General features: G+C 40.0%; 1 protein-coding gene across 1 annotated transcript in view; it reads right to left on the bottom strand.

The window, feature by feature from the left end:
• Positions 1-1554: 1554 nt before the first annotated feature.
• POLR1A (polymerase (RNA) I polypeptide A, 194kDa) overlaps positions 1555-19844 on the bottom strand; it is a 33081-nt gene continuing 14791 nt past the window's right edge. Inside the window, exons 17-34 of the mRNA XM_010000282.1 lie at positions 18239-18321; positions 17962-18120; positions 17528-17626; positions 16502-16654; positions 16230-16312; positions 15301-15466; positions 14904-15125; positions 13265-13479; positions 12464-12631; positions 11445-11580; positions 10284-10441; positions 9111-9225; positions 8363-8473; positions 7670-7948; positions 6813-7013; positions 5931-6048; positions 4190-4354; positions 1555-1655 (exon numbers count right to left, since the gene is read on the bottom strand). Of these exons, the coding sequence (XP_009998584.1) occupies positions 1555-1655; positions 4190-4354; positions 5931-6048; positions 6813-7013; positions 7670-7948; positions 8363-8473; positions 9111-9225; positions 10284-10441; positions 11445-11580; positions 12464-12631; positions 13265-13479; positions 14904-15125; positions 15301-15466; positions 16230-16312; positions 16502-16654; positions 17528-17626; positions 17962-18120; positions 18239-18321 (2732 nt within the window). The remainder of the gene's footprint in view (positions 1656-4189; positions 4355-5930; positions 6049-6812; positions 7014-7669; positions 7949-8362; positions 8474-9110; positions 9226-10283; positions 10442-11444; positions 11581-12463; positions 12632-13264; positions 13480-14903; positions 15126-15300; positions 15467-16229; positions 16313-16501; positions 16655-17527; positions 17627-17961; positions 18121-18238; positions 18322-19844) is intronic.

Below are 19844 nucleotides of genomic sequence, written 5' to 3'. Positions count from 1 at the left end.
AGAAGACTATCAAGTTCTCCTGTATTTCACGGCCCCATAACTGTAAGGACAATTAATTATCACGACACAATCAAAGTGACCTCTTGAGCTTCATAGAGGAGTGATATGAACACCTGGATGAATGAGTTATTTGGGTCAAACTCTACAGAGAACTGAAGGATGCCACATCTCCAGATAGAAAATGTGGCACAGATGCTCTTCACTGCAGGACTGTGAATAGCTCTTCGGGTACAGGCCATTCTCAGCCAATGCTCTGTAAAAATATCAACTGTAGCCTGAAATCAAAAGTCTTTTTGTTACCACGCTTGTTCTTTCCCATCTAACCATTTGTGAAACTGTATCCAAGTGATTCTTTCCCAGTTGTTCACAGAATGACATGTTTTTGAGCAAACCATAGCAGGTGCTACGACTGGAGAAAGACACAAGGAAATCTTCCAGAAAGATTTTCCAAGTGAAACTGGAGAGCTACCAGCCTAATGCATTTGTTAAGCTTCAGCACAATCTGCAGTCCATTTGACACAGATTTAAGAGGCTGAGGCAGAATGGACTCCATCAAGATACTCCACAGAGGCTCTTTCACAGTCCCAAGCCAACATCTCCCAGTACCTGATCTGATCCCTGTTAGCACAACTCCAATGGAATTAGGAGCTTCTCAGCTGGCTAAGTGAGCGCTGGCACTTTTCCACCAGGCTTACAGGTATCACTGAGAATGATCAGGGGTTGAAACATGTTAGAAAACCTGCCTAGATGGTAGTGATAAAACTCCAAAGAATTTTAACCACTTGCATGCATTGCATTCTGATTAAAATAATGTATCAACAAGAAAGTCTGATTTCTCAAGAGTGGTTAACAGCTCTTGGCTACGTGACTTGTAACAGTTATCAGACTCAAAGTGATGACTGTTGGCTGCATGACAAAATTCTCTCAGTAACACAGCCACATAATAGGGCATTCAGAATATTTTTTTGCAGTGTCCTTTATTAAATATCCTCTTGGGTACAGAATATTTAAGCAAAAATATTTTTAAAAACTCTATTTCAGCAATTCTTACAGGAGTCTTTTGTAAGCAGCTCACATTGCCATTTAGAGAATAAACCTGTATCAAATTGTCAGGTGTCTCACTTATGCAGAGACCTGTTTCATACAAAGAAGTTGCAGGAGTAAGCACTGGAGAACAGATTCTGCTTGGACTTCTGTCTGCCACAGCTTCTGCAGGGCCTGTTTGAGACCCAGACAGTAGTTTATTTTTTGGTATATAAGCCAATAATCTAATTTTTTTACATTAATGACCAGTAAATAAATATTTCTTTGGATCAAAGGATAGCTCCTACAGGTACAGACATTCTCATTAATTAGATGGGGCTCATCAGGTATCCAGATCAACAAACCTATTGGCACAGGGAAAATGGCAGCCCTTCTTGAACAGGTGTAGAGCATATGTATCTCTCCAGATACGGTTGGACTCCATGATCTTAAAGGTCTTTTCCAAGCAGAACAATTCTCTGATTCTGTGATGAATATTTTAGTCAGAATCCTCAAGTTCTCACCAAAACACTATGTGAGGGGTTGCTTGAGGTCAAACAAACCAGTCCCTCCTTTAACAACTTTTCCAACCACCAGGCATGCAGAAGGAGATCGCAGCTCATCATGGGCACCTGTGACAGAATTCAAACAAAATCATCTTAGCATGTTTCCAAAGTCCTCTCTAAGGTCAGTGCTGAAAAGAAAGCATTTTGGTTTATGTAAGAAGGCACCTAATTCAGTCCCCCTGCTTTCAGAGAGGCGCTGCCATCTACTGCTCAGATTGAATCTGCGTTTCTGAGAGGAGTCCAAAACTTCCTACTCCTCTTAAAACAACTATTATCTCTTCCCAATCTTTTTGTGCAAACAGAGAATTAGGCCACACATTACTAAACCCTCCCTATTCAGCATGAAAAGGCAACATGTTCTGAATTCTAAGAGAACACAGATTTGACCTTTCAGTGAACACATTTTGCTGATCAAATAGATTGCTAAAAAAATACATCAGTGAGGCAAAACCAAAAAGATACCCCTTTCATTGCTGCCTTTTTCCTTTGTTAGTGTGAATCCTTTTGATGTGGGTTTTAAATCCTTCTGGCTAGATCCGAAGAGAACTGTTCACTGGAGAGACATTCCATGAATTCCTTTGATTTTGTGGTTACTCACTGTAGCGAAATAGTGTCAGAGAAATGTGAAAGCTCACCAGATGACATGTCTGGCTAGCACTGTTTTGCTTTCACTGTTTTTATAAGCATCCAGGCTGGTTTTTCATTCATTCTAACTACAGCAAGCTGGAATTTTGTCATTCGAGCAGTTGGAAGATTGTAAATAAGAGTTGTTGAGCTTTTGATGAAGCTTGGGTCATCTTGATTCTACTGAGTAAAACATCCTGAACTTGCTATCATAGAGAGGACAGGGGGAGGAGCTGCACCACAAGCACAGTGTGTGGCTTGTGCCTGTGGCTCTGATCTCAGCTACAGCTGAATAATCAAACAGCTGCTCCTAAATGTATGTCAGTTGAGGGGAAAAAAAAACCACCTCCTTTGTTAGATCATTAAACAAATTACTCATAACTGTCCTCTTGGCTCACATGGTGTTAACAAAGGGGTATTCTTTGAGTGAATGGCCAAAGGGGTCTCACTTCTGATGCAGTGGGCTTTCTGCACACTAAGCCCTGGTCAGTAGCCTGCTGGGTCACACCTGCACCTTGATGCCACTTCTTTCTTCAGCTGTGCCTTCTTTTTCCTTCTTGTTGATCAGAGCCATAAGCAGGCACCCATGCAGTCAGTATCTCTTTAAATGTACAGTCAAGTTACCAGTTACATTAAAGGAAATGAGAGCCAGACTGCTGCCATCCACATGATGACTTTGATTTCCATTGTGGTGAAATCAGTAACTCCCTCCACTTGTAACCAGTGCAGCTTTCCTGCCAATTCACCATGCCCTTCTGTCAGTGTGCACTTCATGTCTTTATTCATAATAATATCCATAAATATAATTGTTTCACTTGGCAAAAATCTTAGGTTATTTCAAAGTCAGTATGGGATATAATGTAAAACCACAGCAAGAGTGCAACTGTGCAGGAAACATCCTCTTCTATTCCATTTCACCCTTGATTTACACTTCTCCTTTCTGACTTTGAGTTTAAGTAATTTGTAACCAATTCTATTAATTGAAACACCAATTACCTTCCCAGAAAACATATAAAAGAGCATTAACAAAAAGGAATTCAGTGATGAAATGGATCTCCAATATCTGTGCAAGGCCACTGAAGACAGTAGCTGAAAAGATCCTGTTGAGAGCTTTTCCCATTTGGAACAGGCACCAAAATAGGCAGAACAATAGCATCCAAAGAGGCATCCAACTGGCAAGTGACAGAAAACAAGACTATTTGCAAAAGGGAGATGTATTTGGTGTTGAAAGCATGAGATCAAGCAAACTAATGACTTCAAGATTAAGTTTTTTGGATAAGACTCAAATGTAGATGAATAGTGTAATTTCAAATGCCTTAAATGATCCATGCAGCCAAGTGATCTCTGTTCCTCCCAAACCAGTGACTAGAGAGCAGAAAGGATATAGTCTTGGGCATCTCAAAAGGCACCAGAAACCTACCATTAGACAGGTAATTCTGACCCCTTGTCTGTGTTTGAGGGAAAAATCAAAGATAGTCAAGTGCTACAAAACAGAAAAAAAAAAACAAAAGAATCCAAGTAACAAGCAGGAGGGCTGTTCTCACAATAAAATTCTGAATAGCAAGGTTAGAGAAGATAGGAAAATATTGGAGTTTGATAACAGAGGCATGGAAACAAAGCAGATGACAATTTTAACAGCAGAGATAGAGAAAGGTGTATTTAGTAGTCCTTTAAAAAGGCTTTGATATAACTAATCTTAACAATCTTGAGGCTTGTTATAAAAATGTCTGTCTAATTCTTAAAGAAAGGAGTCACAGACCCCACAAACAACATGTGGGAGGTGACTTCATTTAAGCTGATAGAATTTTATTAAAAACATCTGGAACATTTTCCTGAGCAATGGCTTAATTAAGATTTTAGCCTCTGGCATGTTTTTTCCAATGCGATAATGCATTTCTCCCATCAATGGAAAGTTAGGATGAAAACAAAGTGTATGAGAAATGCTGCAGCAAGATAGTTCAAATTAAACCATTTACCCATCATTGTTGCCTCCTTCAGGAATTTGTAGCTGGTTTCAAATGTCATCTGTTGCAGAGGGGAGGAGTTGGACTGAATTCCAAAACGATTCAGTGGTTTGTAAAATCCTTCAAAACACATGTAATCTGCCACAAGTGAAAGGTGCCGAGGGTCTACCACAATGCCTGAGGACACAAGAAAGAGCAATCATCAGAGCATTCAAGGGCTAAGGTATTTTTCTTTTCAAATAAATCTGGTCTAAATTAAACCCTCTGAATCTAATCAACACGGAGAACATCTCTATTAACATTCTTCTGGCAGCTGCACCTCCTGTAGCTGGCTTCACTGCTCCCCTCAAATATCCCAAAGAGGCAGACCTCATAAAAATATAAACCAGCAGCTCTACAGGGAAAGCAACAGGTCAAGAGTGCTGTGTCAGAGCTTCTCTACATAAATCAGTCAGGTCTGCATCGTCTTTATGCAGAAGGGGATCACACAACCATCCATCTATGATGGGACAGAGCTCTGGCCCCTCACCTGGTGGCCTGCATTACTAGGGACCACAGAATGACAGAATGGGGACCTTTAAAGGTGATCTAGTCTAACCCCTCTGCAGTAAGCAGAGAACTCTAACTAGAGCAGGTTGCTCAGAACCCCATCAAGCCTGACCTTGAATGTCTCCAGGGTTAGGACCTCCCCCATCCCTCTGGGCTACATGTTCCAGTGTCTCATGACTCTCATAGTAAAGAACCTCTTCCTAAAGTCTAATCGAAATCTACCCTGCTTTAGTTTAAGAACATTGTCCCTCATCCTATTGCTAACACACCTTGTAAAAAGTCCCTCCCCAGCTTCCCCGTAGCCCCTTCAGGCACAGGAAGCTGCTCCAAGTTCTCCCAGAGTTAAACACCCCCAACTCTCAGAGTCAGAAAGGTTCTGGTATTTTCTGTGCACGATGTTAGGCACACACAGAGAACCCTGTTTTGGCTAAAAAGAAATAGCACTTATTTTTAAGCAATGCTTGTGGAGTCAGAGTGACAGGGGATCATTAACAGCTCTGTCAACATTTATCCAGCAGATCTTGAACAACTTGAAGGTCAGGCCACTCTGGGCTGCCAGCTGGCAAATCTGTTTGATATAACTGGTTGCTAAAATTCCTACTGTATTAATCTTCCCTCTTCTCAATAGTTTAACTCATAGCAAGACTCAGCTCTCTTCAGGAAAAAAGTCAACATGCCTGTCAAGTCAGGTATCTTCCCTAAACTCCCTAAGAATGAGCTCTCTGAATAATCTCTGTAGAAAGAACATTGAGACAATGCAGCACAGCTGTTTTTGGGAAGATATAAACTCAACTGCAAAGGGAGCCCTATCACCATTAAAAAGGTAGAATAAGGCAAGATTAACCCTTTTCTCAGGGCCACTGTGCACAGCTAACACAGTTAGGTTCCTCAGATGGTGAGAGTTAATTCATCTGGACCTTCCAGCTTGCAAAAAAATAAATATACCAGAATAGAAAAGCTCTGTGAAGGAGGGGAAATTTAACCTTGTCTAGTGAATTTTCTACTGATTAAGTGGAACATAACAATTAACTAATTAAGGCTCCACAGAAGGCACTATAATGATTAAAATGATGAAAAGGAGCAACTTAAAATACACACAGAAATTAAAAGATCAGGCAAAACCATAACTCAGTAAGCACTGTGGCTGGGTTTTCCCATCTTCATGATAATAAAGACTATCTTTAAAAATACAAAGAAATCCTACCATATACAGCAAACACATCTTTTATTTCCTTTATAATCACCCTCAGGGCAGACTCAATTCCATAATTCTTAGCCATGGCATGAATATCATTGGAATAGAGTCTGTTCAGGTCCAAAATCTGAAAGGAAAAAAGCCACAGATAAAAGTTAGGATAGTAGTTACTCCAGGTTTCCAAATAACTTAAGCTAATATAGTTTTTTCTCAGTTTTTCATTAGCTTAAGCAGCATCAACTGTTGCAGAACAACTAGGCAGCAGCTTCGAGTCAAATGGAGGCAAATATTACTCTGGGAATTTATGTTTAAGCTAGTGATCACAGCATTTTATATGTGAGTAAGAGTAATGGAATCAAAACTCACTCACAGAAGAAAATTACCTGAAATCAGAAAAAGCAAACAACCAACCAATCCATCCCAAGCAGCAGAGAACCATGTTGAAGTCCTGTAGGCAACATAATGCAATGCCCAGTCTGTCTCAGTTCAGCCAGAACTTTTAGCAAAAGCAGTAAAGAGAAAGTAGCATAAAACAATCCTCTATTTGTAGGGTATGGACTAGATGGCATGACAGAACTATTAATCTCCAAGTACTGCAATTCATTTTGGTGGAAGAACTCCCTCAAGTAACATTTGAAGAGACAGTCAGCAGCATGACATGGAATTATGTGTCATTAGCTACTGGGCTGCTGCACAAAAACTGATTTGCAAGCTACCCTTGAGAAAAGACTGCTGAGTTCTGAACACATCTAGGGGGAAAAAGGAGGAGAAAGAGAGCTTCAGGGCTGAGAAGACTTGGCATCACCCCTGATAAATGTAAATGGCACCCATCACCCACCACCTGGAACGCAAAAGATCATTAAAGTTTGGGATTATAAATAGGTTCCATACATCAGCATATCTGAAGAGCTCAGCAAGGTTTATCCCTTCAGTGTGCAGGACAAGTTCCTTCTCTCCTTGCTTATTGGCAGTTTCATTCAGCAAGCAGCGTGTGATCCCCTTCACTTCATGAATGACTGTGCTTCGTGCCAGAGAGGCCAGCAAGGAGGTCAGGTCGAAGTACACCTTCATCAGTGGAAGTGCCAGGGAAACCTGAGGGGGGAAAACAACATGGTGTTGGTCTGTAAGGAAGCTTCAACACTGGGCTGAATAACCTGCCTGCTTCTGTTTAGGCAAAAGGTAGACAACTGGAATTGCCCTCGTTGTGTGTTTAGGAAGATAACTATGTCTGACTAGAATTGGAGCTGCATGATGCAAATGTGAACACCCCATCCCAGGACCATTCACCCATAGTGCTTTCAAGATATCTGAACTCACACTGAGTGGGGCTTGCTGGGTGGTTTTTTGGGGGGCATGGGTTTGTTGGGGGTTTTTTTGTGGTTTTTTTTCAGATTAGACTTTTTTTACTGTTTAGACTTTCAACAATTCAGACACCACTTTTACTCATCAAGAGCTCCACAGTGGTGCATCAAAAAAGAGCTAGACAGTGGTGCATCAAATAGTTAAAGATTAAAACTCAAACCTCTCAAAAACTTGTTTTTAAAAAAGAAGTTCTATCAGGCATTCTGAAAGTTAAAAGTCACTAAAAATTATGTCAAGAATTACATCTATAGGGCCACTCTTCTGCATTAATAGCAGGTGGCAGAGGCAAAACAGCAACACTCCACTGAAAAGAACCATTTGTTATGGGAGCTGCATGCAACCATTGTGCAACCACACACAGAGGTTTCCAGGCACCACCATCTTACCTCACACCAAAGTTCATTTTCAGTGTCAAACATGTAATCCTGTATGGATGGGTGGCTGTCCAGGACAGCATTTACTCTCCACTCTGCTGACTGAAGCAGTTGATGTTTCTGCTTTTTAGTCTGAGACACAAAGGAAAGCTGTTGAGGTTCATCATCAGCTGCTCCATTCTCATCTTCTTCAGCACCAGGAGTCCCTTCTTTTTCCGATTCAGCCCCTTCATCTTCTACATTCTCATCAACGTTTTCTTCCCCATTTTCTTCTTCACTCTCATAATCAACCTACAAAGGAATCATCTTGTCCTTAACTGAGGCAGAACATGTACAGAAACACCATGAAGCACCATACAAAGCACACCATGAAGCAGTGTTATTCATAAATATTCTGGATAGCCAAGTTCCAAGTACCTTGCCTGTGCCACAATGAAAATGCAATTCTGTTATAAAGAAAAGAAAACAACAGATTCACTTGCTATTTATTTATAATCTTGCCATTATTCCTCGATACAGTCAGGGATGGTACAGGTTCTTGTGACTAGCAGAATTAAGTTTTTCCCCCAGAAAAGGCTCTTCCCATAATCTAACTCTGATGAAGGTATTCCCTTACATTTTTAAATTACTTTGCCTTCTTGCTGAAATTATGGAAACTCATATTTTAGTAGTCATTTTGAGGTAGTGAACATGGAAAATCATTACCTCTTCTTCCTGGTTCTTCCTCCGTTTTGCTTCTGTAGCATCACCATCCCCTTCATCAGCTTCTGCATCAACAATATTCTCTTCTTCCTCTGCTGGAGCTTCCTGATTATTCTGTGTTTAGAAATCCATGACAGACTAGATCGTAAGGCTGACTGCTAGGAAGCATCAACTACATCAAAAGGCTTTAGCCACACACTTGCAATTTACTAATCTCTTGTTCAATATTCTACCTTTAAGGACAAATTAACTTCTACAAACCCACTACTATAGAGAAATAATGACCTTGTACTCATGGTAACTTTAACATTAAACAAGACAAATGTCTACAAGATACTTAAGCTCCCAGACTGCTTTTGTGACAGCCCTTGATGGCAGAGGAGTGACAGAAGGAACATACAAAAGCCTTTCACTGAAAAAAGGATCTTCTCTGAAGTTTTGACAACCACTGCTATAACGGGACATTGATCTGGAAGATTATGTAATGTGCATTTATGCCACTAAAGCTAAAATTAGTTCATTTCAGAGTAGATTTCTGAAGTAAACTAGGATTTTAAATCACAATAACCTTAATTTCCTTGTTAATTTTCTGAGAACACAAAGACAGTTTATGCATAAAGAAAATACTTCAGAAATAATTCAGTATTGACACATTCATGTTCCCACTGAAACATGCTATGCTTTTCCAAAACGTGGTTCTCAAAAACAAGCCAAGGAAGTGAGATGTTTTTCAAGCAATGTTTTCCTGTACCTTCTCTTGGTCACCATCTACATCTTTCCGAGTTGCCTTCCGGGTGCTGACTTCAGCAAAAGATGCCATCTTTGCACTCTTCCTTTTAATTGCTTCCAGAACAATTTTGAAGAACCTGAAAGGCAGAGCAACCCAGAAGGTCAAAGCTCAGCAGTACCGCAGTCATTTCAAGTTGTCAGAAAATTCATTTGTTTTGTTTAAGAAGCCAGTAAACTCATGACAGGACATATCTTCTGGCAGATGCAAATGTACTCCTGCAAGGTAAATAACTTTTCATCTTGCCCCTTTCCCATTCCTTTAGGGATCAAAAAGCTCTCAGGTACATGGTGTGATTCTAGGGGTGCCCTACACAGGGACAGGAGTTGGAATCGATGGTCCTGAAAGGGCCCTTCCAGCTCAGCATGTTCTATGATTCTATGAAAAGTTTAGTATCATGATTCTTATAATCTCAGATGTAACCATGCATCCAAAGATTAAAATCACAAGCTCCTCTGGATATAAAATCTGCACATCAAATTGACCTTCAGAAGAGACCCTTTAAAAAACAAAAAGGAGCCAGTAATAAACCCACATGCATACAAAATTGTTAAATAAAGTAACCCAGCATGAATTCATGTGACCTGAAGGAGGAAGAAATCAATGAAGCCTTTTTGCAAAACAAAGAGAGCTTTCAATGGACTCTTATCACTAAATGTTCTACTTTTAACTACACAAATGTGGCCAGACATGGGGAAGGGAGCAGGGAAAAAAAAGGGAGAAAAAAAAGCCTTTTCTGATTTATTTCTTTTTAAAAAATAACTTGAAAAAATTAAGGTTTAGTTCTGCTCCATGAGAACACCAAGAAATACCTGAAGTATTCAAGCATTTTTGCTGGTAATAAATGCTTAAGCATTCAAAGATAAGGAATGAGATGTTGGTTCTATGGCTGTTCTCCAAGTATACCAGAGACATGTGAAAGATCTGCCTTGATACAATTCTGCACTGTCCCCATGCCAGATTAACAACTTTAATCAAGACACTGAAAGCAACTGAATAGATGCTTCTGCAAGTACACCTGGAGGACACTGGTGCTCTGAAAGCCGCAGCAGTAGCAATAAACAACACGCAGTGACCCTGAGAGTCCATGGAAAGGCTAAGGAAGAGCAAATAATAAAGTCCTGAAAGCAAACCCACCTTGTTTCCATGAAGTGCAAGATGTCCCTGGGCTTCACACACTTCTCCTCTCGGTAACATTCATGGGGCAAGAAATGGAATTTGATTTTGTAGAGGCGATGCTTGTTCTGCTGGCACTTGACACGCAGGGATTCCTCTATCTCAACTTTCTGCAAAACCTACAAAAGCCCCAAGCAGGAACGTTACCCCTTTGATCAAGACACTTCGTTTACTTCTTGCAACTCCATTAAGTCACTTCCCATATGAGACTGGAATTACATAGGACTAACTGGCAAACTTTTCCAGAGGCTTTGTGGTAGCTCCTGGGCAGAATTCTCTACCCTGTTGCACTCTCTTTGGCTTAAACTCCTCCCAACAGTTAATTTAGAGAATAATGAGAGAGCCCTCACCTCCCACCCCGCTCCTTCACAAAATGCCACACTTCTTCATTGGCCAACAGCTTCATTTTACTGACCACTGAGCATGACAGTATTTCAGGGCAGACATGAGTCTGTCTCTACTGCTTTCAACTTGAAAGAGTAAGACAGAAGAGGGCAGGGCATGCAGGAGAGCAAAGGAAAGACTGGACTCCTAGGAAGAGAGGGAGCCCATAACACATCAGAACAGACTCATCAGATTTCAATATACTGAATCTCCATGGAATCACACGTTTTGCTTTGATTGAGCACAGCTACTTGTGTGAGATTAAAGAAGGGATGGGGAACAAAAAAATAAAGTGTCTACTATGCCAGTCACAGCCAGGTTAGCTTGTCTCTTAAAGACGTAACAAAATCCCTCCAATTCTAGTGACTGACAAAAAATGCTTGAGAAAAAAGCTATGGCAGTAAACATAAATCCTCCCTGTCATTATACTACTGGTACTCATGAATATTACCCTCCCCCTTTATGTGCTATAGTTCATAGCCTGTGACAATGCTCGACAGCTTAAACTGAATTTAACTCCCATATAGCCACAGTAACTGCAAGTCCTTCCAGTACTCCATTTCCTAGCAGATATTATAGGTTCAGTATGCAAGAGGTGAAAAGAAAGGACCCTCTCATCTTGCACCCCCAGGTAAGACCTCAAAAATGGCAATTGCTACAAACCAGACTAACTGATGAGCTCAAATGGGAAAATTTATTTTGCAGTCTCTCAAAGGATACACTGAATAGGAGGCTCACCTCAGCTAAGCATACTCTTGTGAGCTGTTTCTTAAGCTGTTTCACCTTCTTGAGAGCTTTCTTGGTATTGAACACAGGAACACTCATGGTTGGTGTTTTAATATTTGCACTGGCCACCATCAGTATTTCCCGCAACCTTTAAATAAAGGATGATCTTTCAAATTAAGCAGTAAAAGCACAATGCAATCAAATAAATATTGAGTTCATTTAATTAGGCAGCATGTAGCAACTGTGGTTACCACTGCACTGCTCCTTTTCACATTTCTGAGTCCTCATCAGGCACAGCACAACAGTAAAAGTCTAGTGCTTCAATTAGATGATCAACCCAATTACGGGAAGAGACTAGAAATGATAAGTTGTTCCAAGAACAGAAGAACTAACGAAGCCTGTTTCCTACGAATGCATAACATATGCTCATATTTTCTCCCTATCTCCTGCTTCTCTGAAGTAAAACAACCATCTCCCACCTAAGGCATCAAACATGAGGCCAGGGTCAGCACTCGTGTTATTCGGGACAAGCTGATGACTGGCTGGTGAACACGTGTGCTGATAAAGTCACTGTCACCACACAGAACAGTAAAGGGAAACCTGGTTGCTGTATAACAGGTCTCTCTCTGCATAGGTGATAATAACACTAAACATGTCAGATTTCATAGTTGCCACAAAATCTTTTGTGTGCAATAAATAGAAGTTAGTAGGAGGAACAAGAGGTTACCAAAAGGCAAACCCAAAAAGCACCATTTCTTCAGACTTTTACTGTGCTGAATAGAATACAGAAACAAATAAGCCATTTGCTATACATCAGATACCAGTAAGGGGCCTTCACATATATTTTTTATCTGGAAAATCAACAAACACAACTGTAAAACTGCAAAATGTTAAAATAGTTCTGATCAGGCACAATTTACAATTACAGTGAAGCATCATTTGGCCTTAAAATTACACATATACCTGCCAAGGAGATTAAGCACTATGATGTAAGTGCCACAAAGGAGCCACTGAGAACACAGTTTTCTCACCTTGGAATACCCAGTGTGACATTCATTTCACCTCTGCCAGCAAAGTGGAAGGTGTTCAGGGTCATCTGTGTGGAAGGTTCCCCAATACTCTGAGCTGCAAGAAGACCCACAGCTTCTCCTGGGTCACAAAGGGATCGCTGCCACTTCAAATACAACAAATCCTTTAAGCTGTGAACAGGAGGGAAGAAGAAAGAGGTTTAGCTCACTGTACTATAAAAATAAAGAATTCAGAAGAGACTGAAACACTGTTCAGTTCAGTAGTTGCCTCTTTCAGCCAATTTTTCCTGAAGAAATACAGTCCAGAAACTGTAAAACTGTCTATCCCAATCTGATCTGACAAACAAGGCCCATTAACACAGAACTGGGGCCTCGGCCAAACCATGTTTTGTTTCTACTGCTAATTCCCAGAATGTCAAAAGACAGCCCATGTACTCCCACTTGCTCATCTTAACTGCCTTGCTAACCCCAAGGTGTGGCAAGAGCATATTTTATATTTAATTGTTACTGTAAAGTATTCTTTTATAAGTAAAGAGACAGCAACACATTGCTGTTACACCATAAAGCCTTTGGCCAAAGCCCTTAGCAGTATGGAAAACTCAGCTCTGGAAGAAAGAGATAACCAGGGCCCCTCCACTGCACAGTTTCAGGAATTGTTCTGAAACCCATGACTTTGTTTCACAAAACTCTCAAAAAAACAAGAGCTGATAAAAAAAAATCTTCATCTTTAGCAATCTCAGTCCAAAAATAAATGTATATGTTTTTGGCTCAGTGCAAAGAAGTAAAGGCAGAGAAGATCCTCACCTATCAGAAGAAAGTGTTTGATGCACATAACCTGGTCTGTTCTCAGATTGCCATTTGTTGATATAATCTTCAACTCCACTTTCAAATGTTTCTGAAACAGATGCAAAGTAAGTGTCTGGACGCCAAAGACCAAGGCTTGGGTCAGGACACTTGGTTGTCTTTTTCAGGTACTTTCTTCGTTTCTTCTCATCTAGTTCATACCACATCTTCAATAACTGAAAACAAGAGGAGGTTTTTAAGCAGGTTGGTTTATCCACAGTCAAACAACAGTAAATAATACAGCAATCAAGCAATACAGAAGGAGGAAACGCAGGTAGAGGCATCTCTGCCTAAAACGCAAAGGTGTATATAACACATAGCATACAAAAGCACTGCTACAAATATGGCATTAGGAATTTTCTGATACTCACATTTTTGACCCTAAATGATTTCAAGGTCTTTGCCAAGCCTGAAATAGTCAGTTACTCACTGTAACTACTCGATAAAATAGTGAAATACAGCCCTCTAAGAAAGATCTTAACTCAGGACTGAACCCTCTCGGCCTTCTTAAATCTTTACTTCCAGCTGACTACCGCCTCACTTGTCTAATGCTGACACCACAAAGGAGCTTCTCTGATTTTCAGATGTTGAACCTCAAGCTCAATAACTGGTTTTATATCTATTCTCCAGTTTGCTGGTCTTTTGAATAACATTTCAAATTTTGCACTTAATAAAGGAAAAAGTTTATGCCCACCTAAAAAAAAATGTATACAGGAAGTGAGCTAAACCTATCTTTCATTTGCTTTCCTGCTTTATGAAGGAGGAATTGGCTTGTGACATGGAATTCTGTCTACTGAGCTTTTTAATATATTGAGACAAAGATAAATGTGTATCTGTATCTACCCATCTCCTGAAAGAAAACATGAACAGTGAGTTCCCCAGGCCATATTCTTTTGAACATTATCTCAAGAGCAAATATTAACACAAAAACCCCACAATCAGCATAACCAAATAAATGAACCAGTGATGAGGCATAACTTCTGCAAACAACCATTATGTACCTTAACACCTTCCATTTGGAGTTTCAAGCTAACTGCCCACGTTCTAACAGGGTAAGTTTCTTGTGAAAGCAAAGCTGGGAAGCAGAACCTGTCTGCATTTTGTGGCCATATATAGAATCTTCACTAAAAGCCATAACCTACAGATTAGTGCCCTGATGTGCAAGAGGCTTAAGCAGGAATACTTTTTTGAAACACTAGACAGGGCTGACTCAGGCCTCTGATCTTCATATTTCAACAGGCTCTTACCCAGCAAGCAGGTATCTGTCCATCCAAAATAGATCTACTCTGTGTACATGAAGAAAAAACCCAACTCGCCTCCAAACAAACAAAAACAATCCCCCAAAGCCATCCACAAACATGGGCTGTTCTCTAAAACCAGTTTTACCTCTTAGTTTTTGGGCTCTGCCCTAGCACTAAGGCCCACAGACTTTAATTAATCTCAGCTTCATCACCCACACAGCTGACATAATTCCTTCAAAGGGTAACTTGTCTAAGGAGACTGTGAAACACTTTGGGACATAAAAAAAATATTACAAAAAATAATCACTGAATTCTGCAGCTTTTTTAAAGGGCTCAGTCAATTCAACTGCTTCTGTTACCTGTAAAGTAGCAGGATCTCTTCCATTTTTGTTTTCTCCTCCTGGAACTTGTGCTTTTATACTTGCCATTTTCTTTTGGGAAAACATCAGAAAACCCCCTTCTCTTTGCACAGAGTTTTGGTGCCTGGCTCGCCACTTTTTGATGGCTTTGAACTGCTGGTTAGCTTGGTGAGACTCCATCCTTGCTAAAGCTTCATCCAGATGGTTTGTCTTCTGGATTACCTATAAGAAAGTTATCTGTGTGATTATTCTTCTCTCCATACTCAGTGTAGCAGAAAAGGCAAAGCAAACCGAAACAACTAGGTCAGTAGATCCCTAACAGATGTGCCAGATGTTAACTGTGCATTTCAGTTTTCCTCTTCACCCCACATAAATGTTTAAGATTCAGGTGTGTTACCTCATAGTTTTCTGCAATGAAAGGAAACTGCTCGGGTTGCAAGAACTGAGTTTTAGGGATATCAAGCCCATCTTCTCCATACAGAAACTGCACCACACTGCCATCGCTATCCCGTACTGTCAGGTCATACTGGACTACCAGTCCTTCCAAGTGTTTTATGATACACCTTTTCCAAAGAAAAAAGAAAAAAAATGCTTTTAAGAGGCTACAACACAGCAGGGATGATAAAAGTCTACCATGAAAAAGATCATTTTCATTAATATCTTAAATGCACTTAAGGGCTGATCAGGAATTCTGGAAGCCAAAAACCATACAGACATGACACACAAGTGAAACTTGTAGTGATATTGCAAAGCTTTCTGCATGTTCCTCCCTCCACTTCCCTTGGACTGAAGTGACTCAAAATGAAACAGCAAATTACTTTTTATTTCTGCTGTCACTCTTAACACAGCTGTCTGAAAGGAGCGTGCATCCCTCCTTTAGAGCCCCTCATTATCCTCTGAAACAATTAGAAAGTTCTGCTTCTTCTATATACTGTAGGTGTTGCTTGAATAAAGACAAGAGCCACACAATGTGGCCAGGAAAAAACAGAGCTGCTTGGAATTTATACATCTTTACTTGTGCCAGGAAAAAAAGACTTCTCCTTGCTGCTGCTGCTATGTGCCAGAGATAAGTTAGAGATTATAAAGTTTCACTTGATCTAGTCCTCTAGAAAGCTGGCCTTGGAACATTCAACACTCAACAGTAACCACTTTTCTAAAAAGCAAGTACACTGAACTTAATCTAAGCAATACAGGCACTCCTCCCAGTCTACAGTACTTAAAAAAAACCCACAACAAACAACAAAAACACACACACAGGAAAACCAACCCAACCAACCAACCAAGAGGACCTGTTAAATGCTCTAAACTCTAAACCAAGCTTCTTACCTTTGTAGGTATCCAGAACGGCTGGTTTTGACAGCTGTATCCACAAGACCTTCCCTGCCAGCCATGCAGTGGAAGAAGAATTCCTAAACATAAGCACAAATCCATCAGCATTCTCTGGAGAAGTAATTAAAACTGGCAATTTATGCTCTTTCTCAAAAGCTACATATGGAAGTAGGGTGAATGATGTTGATTTATCTATAATCATAGACAAGGTATAAAAATACCAAGATTTAAATACACTTCAGGATAAGCACAAGCAGTAATAAACTTACTGAAGGTTTGATCCCAGTGAGAAATCTGCCAGTTACAAATCCCCCTGAGCTAGGGGAAAAATCATAGGGCTGGAAACATGGCAGTGATTTGCCAGATGCCATCAGTGGGGGTCTCCGACCTTCCAATTCAATCTGGCCCAGCAAACAAGAAATCTAAATGTGGACAGGAAAAAAGGAAACATCACTTTTCCATCCAACTTTTTGCTCTCATAACTGCAACAATTTTTCTTTAAAAACATAATAAAAAAATGAAGATACTAAGTGTTCTTTAACTACATGTTGATTAAATGTTCTTTGCTACTGATGGGCAGAAAAGGAATGTAGATCTCACCTGGTCTTTTTATGTTATCCAAGCCCCCTGACCCATCATCAACATGTCCATTCTTACACTGTATGATTAATACAGAGATATGAAACTAAAAGTATCCTAAAAATATTTTGGGTCCCTGTATTACTCTCACCACCTCCAGCAGTGTAGTAAAACCAGAACAAAACAAACAAACAAACAAAAAATAAACCCCTCTCTTGAGCTTTGGTCATTCTCATCAGAGACAGAATTTCTAGGTGGCCTTTTCATATAGTGTTTATTACTTAATGTCTGCAATGAAGAAGGCAAAATACAAAAGCATCCTTGCCATCTCTACCCAAATCAAAATAATATTTATTTATTCCTATTCAGTAGTGGAAGAAGGAAACAGACGGGTCAGTGTCCAACAGAGGCCAGGAAAAGTTCTTTTTTTCCTACCCTAAGTTTGTTTGTATGATCTGCTGCTTCTATACAAATCCCAATGTACTAACAACTGATGCAAAAATAGGTTCTAATGGAAACTGATCTTCCTCCATCACCCACTGAGTTCTTTATTACATCCATCTGAAACTTTTCCATGCCAAAGGCCTTCATTCCCAAAGCTCAGAATAAAAATCTTGCTTTGCTATTAGATATCCACACAAGAGATTCCCAACAGCTACATTCTAGGACAAATCACAGGAACACATGTAGCTGCTAAGTATTCTAGCTGTTATTACCTGCATAGTATTCACAGTAGATCCTTTGGCTCCTGACTGCACCATCAACTGCAAATTATTCTCTGGAAAGCTCCTATGGAGACCAAGTGGCATACAAACCTAAAGAGTTGTTGTGGGGTGATGGGAACAAAACCAAACTATTATTAGTAAAATAATAAATCAAAGCAATTAAAGGCATTAAAAAAGTGAAATCAGGACTAACCGCAAACATTCCTATTTTTAATTTTTAAAAGCAACTTGAATATTAAGCCATCTTTTCATTTAGGAAGGACAAGGTTGAGGTGCACTAGCAGGGCAGTATGTAAAGCCTCATGCTGGGAACAGATGGAAAGCTTTAGCCTCCAGAAGAGTCAGGCAGTCCTCATCAACATTAAATTAACTTAATAAGAAGGTCTCCAAATAGAATTAGTATAAACAGATGCCTCGATGCCAACCTTGTTTACTTCATTGTTGTAACTGTTTACTTCCTCCTTGAATTTCAGATCAACCATGTTAAAATCCCTCTGGTCTTTGCAGAGATGGGCATCCTGCCATTTCCCTTGAACCTCCTCACATGATGCTGCTTCTGGCAAATTAAGAGCAGCTCTAACAGCCTGAAAGTAAAACATGGGGGTTTTTAGATTCTAAGCAGACATGATGATCAGGGCAGAATTTAAAAAAACTTTAACTAAGGGTGTGTGTGTGTGTGTGTGTAAATTCTGCAAGACTTACTCCAATACCACTCTGTCTTGACTTTTCAATGATTTTTTGTCTTTTGTGGTCAGCTTCAGGTTTAACCAAGATATCTTCAATGCCTGTTAAAGAAAAGAGACAGAATCATAGAATGTCAGGTTGGAAGGGATCTCCAGGATCATCTGGTCCAACCTTTTGCAAACAGACCACATAGTGATCTAAACTGAAAAAGAATTGAGGAAGGAACCATATTTGTTGTCCAGGAATTGGAGAGTAAGGAGCTGGAAAAGAAAGTAATAATTAAAGATATAATAACTGTTAAAATCAGCCTAACTGCAGTTTGAAACAAACAAACAAACAAACAAATCAGAGTGGATTTTTGAGGGAGAAGGCACAGGCTGTCAAGAAAAAAACAACCCATGGAACATCTGCTAAGCTAAGCATTAAGGGAGCAATATCAACTTCCTAACTCACAAAGTCCTAACTTCAGCAGTGTCTATGAAGTGTTAAGTGGTGCACTTGCACAAACAAATGTGTTACAGGCCACCCACATCAAACTGCTTCTTCTCTTCCATCCACTTCAAAGTTCCTATTAGCTGAACTTTGCAACATCTGCCATTACCTAGCTTTTTTTAAAAGGTAAATTAAAAATACTGTCCCTTGTGATGACAGGACCAGGAGAACAATTCAGAACAAACCAGAAGTGGAAACCCTAAGTCCTGTAAGCTATTTGTATGGAGTCCTGCAAAGTCACTAAAATGGTTGCAGGCTCATCTGGCAGGACTTGTAAGCATGAGCTGCAATACAGCACCTCCAGAGGTTCCTCACAGGCTAACATGTACAGCAGTTGTAGGGGGACAAGTGGGACACTTTACTAGTGAGTTGCACATACGTTTACAAGACAAAGTAGCCAATGGCCCTGTCACATGTCCCTCTATCTTCACTCCTTCTGTCCAGTCCTGTTCTCCTTTTCCTATTACAACCTTGTCTCTTTTACTTGTCTCCTTCTCCTGAACCTTACTCATCCCACAGTCTCATTTTGCTCAGTCCTGAATCATCTCATCTTCATCAACTCCCTGACTTGACTCCTGCTCTAGTCCCACTTACCTTTTCCTGATAATCCTAGAACCATAGAATTGTTTTGGTTGGAAAAGACCTTTAGGATCATCAGTCCAACCACAATCCCTGGCTCATTATCCTAGACTAACTAGTTTTTCACCGTGGCTCTCAAGATACATTTTCTCTGCCTTACAGTCAATTAATCACCTCCATAATTTCAACAGATCTTCCCCTCTTTTGGCTGTTGGTTCCTCACTCTTGCTGTCTACCAGTTGACCATCTTATGCAATTCTAAGTGACCATACTGTGCCTTCAGATGAAAACCAATTTAAACCATCCTGCTGCTACACACTGTAACTATTTCATTAGCATACAAACATCTTGCAAAGCTCTAGATGGTAATTTGAAATATTTCAATTACTGCAAGAAGAGAGACTACAGTGAGGATCAAATTTTTATTACCTCCCAAGTGCATTTTTCCATGAGTCTGCAAAGCTCTAATGAAAGTCAAACATTTACCAAAAGATTTACAGCAGAATGAGATATGTAAAACTTTGCACACAACTCCCCAGAGTTCTCTCATCTC

This window comes from Chaetura pelagica, unplaced genomic scaffold (assembly GCF_000747805.2).
Source record: "Chaetura pelagica isolate M959 unplaced genomic scaffold, ChaPel_1.0 scaffold116, whole genome shotgun sequence".
Classification (NCBI taxonomy): domain Eukaryota; kingdom Metazoa; phylum Chordata; class Aves; order Apodiformes; family Apodidae; genus Chaetura; species Chaetura pelagica.
Note: the sequence above shows the minus strand (reverse complement) of the source record. Positions and strands in the feature narration are given on the sequence as shown.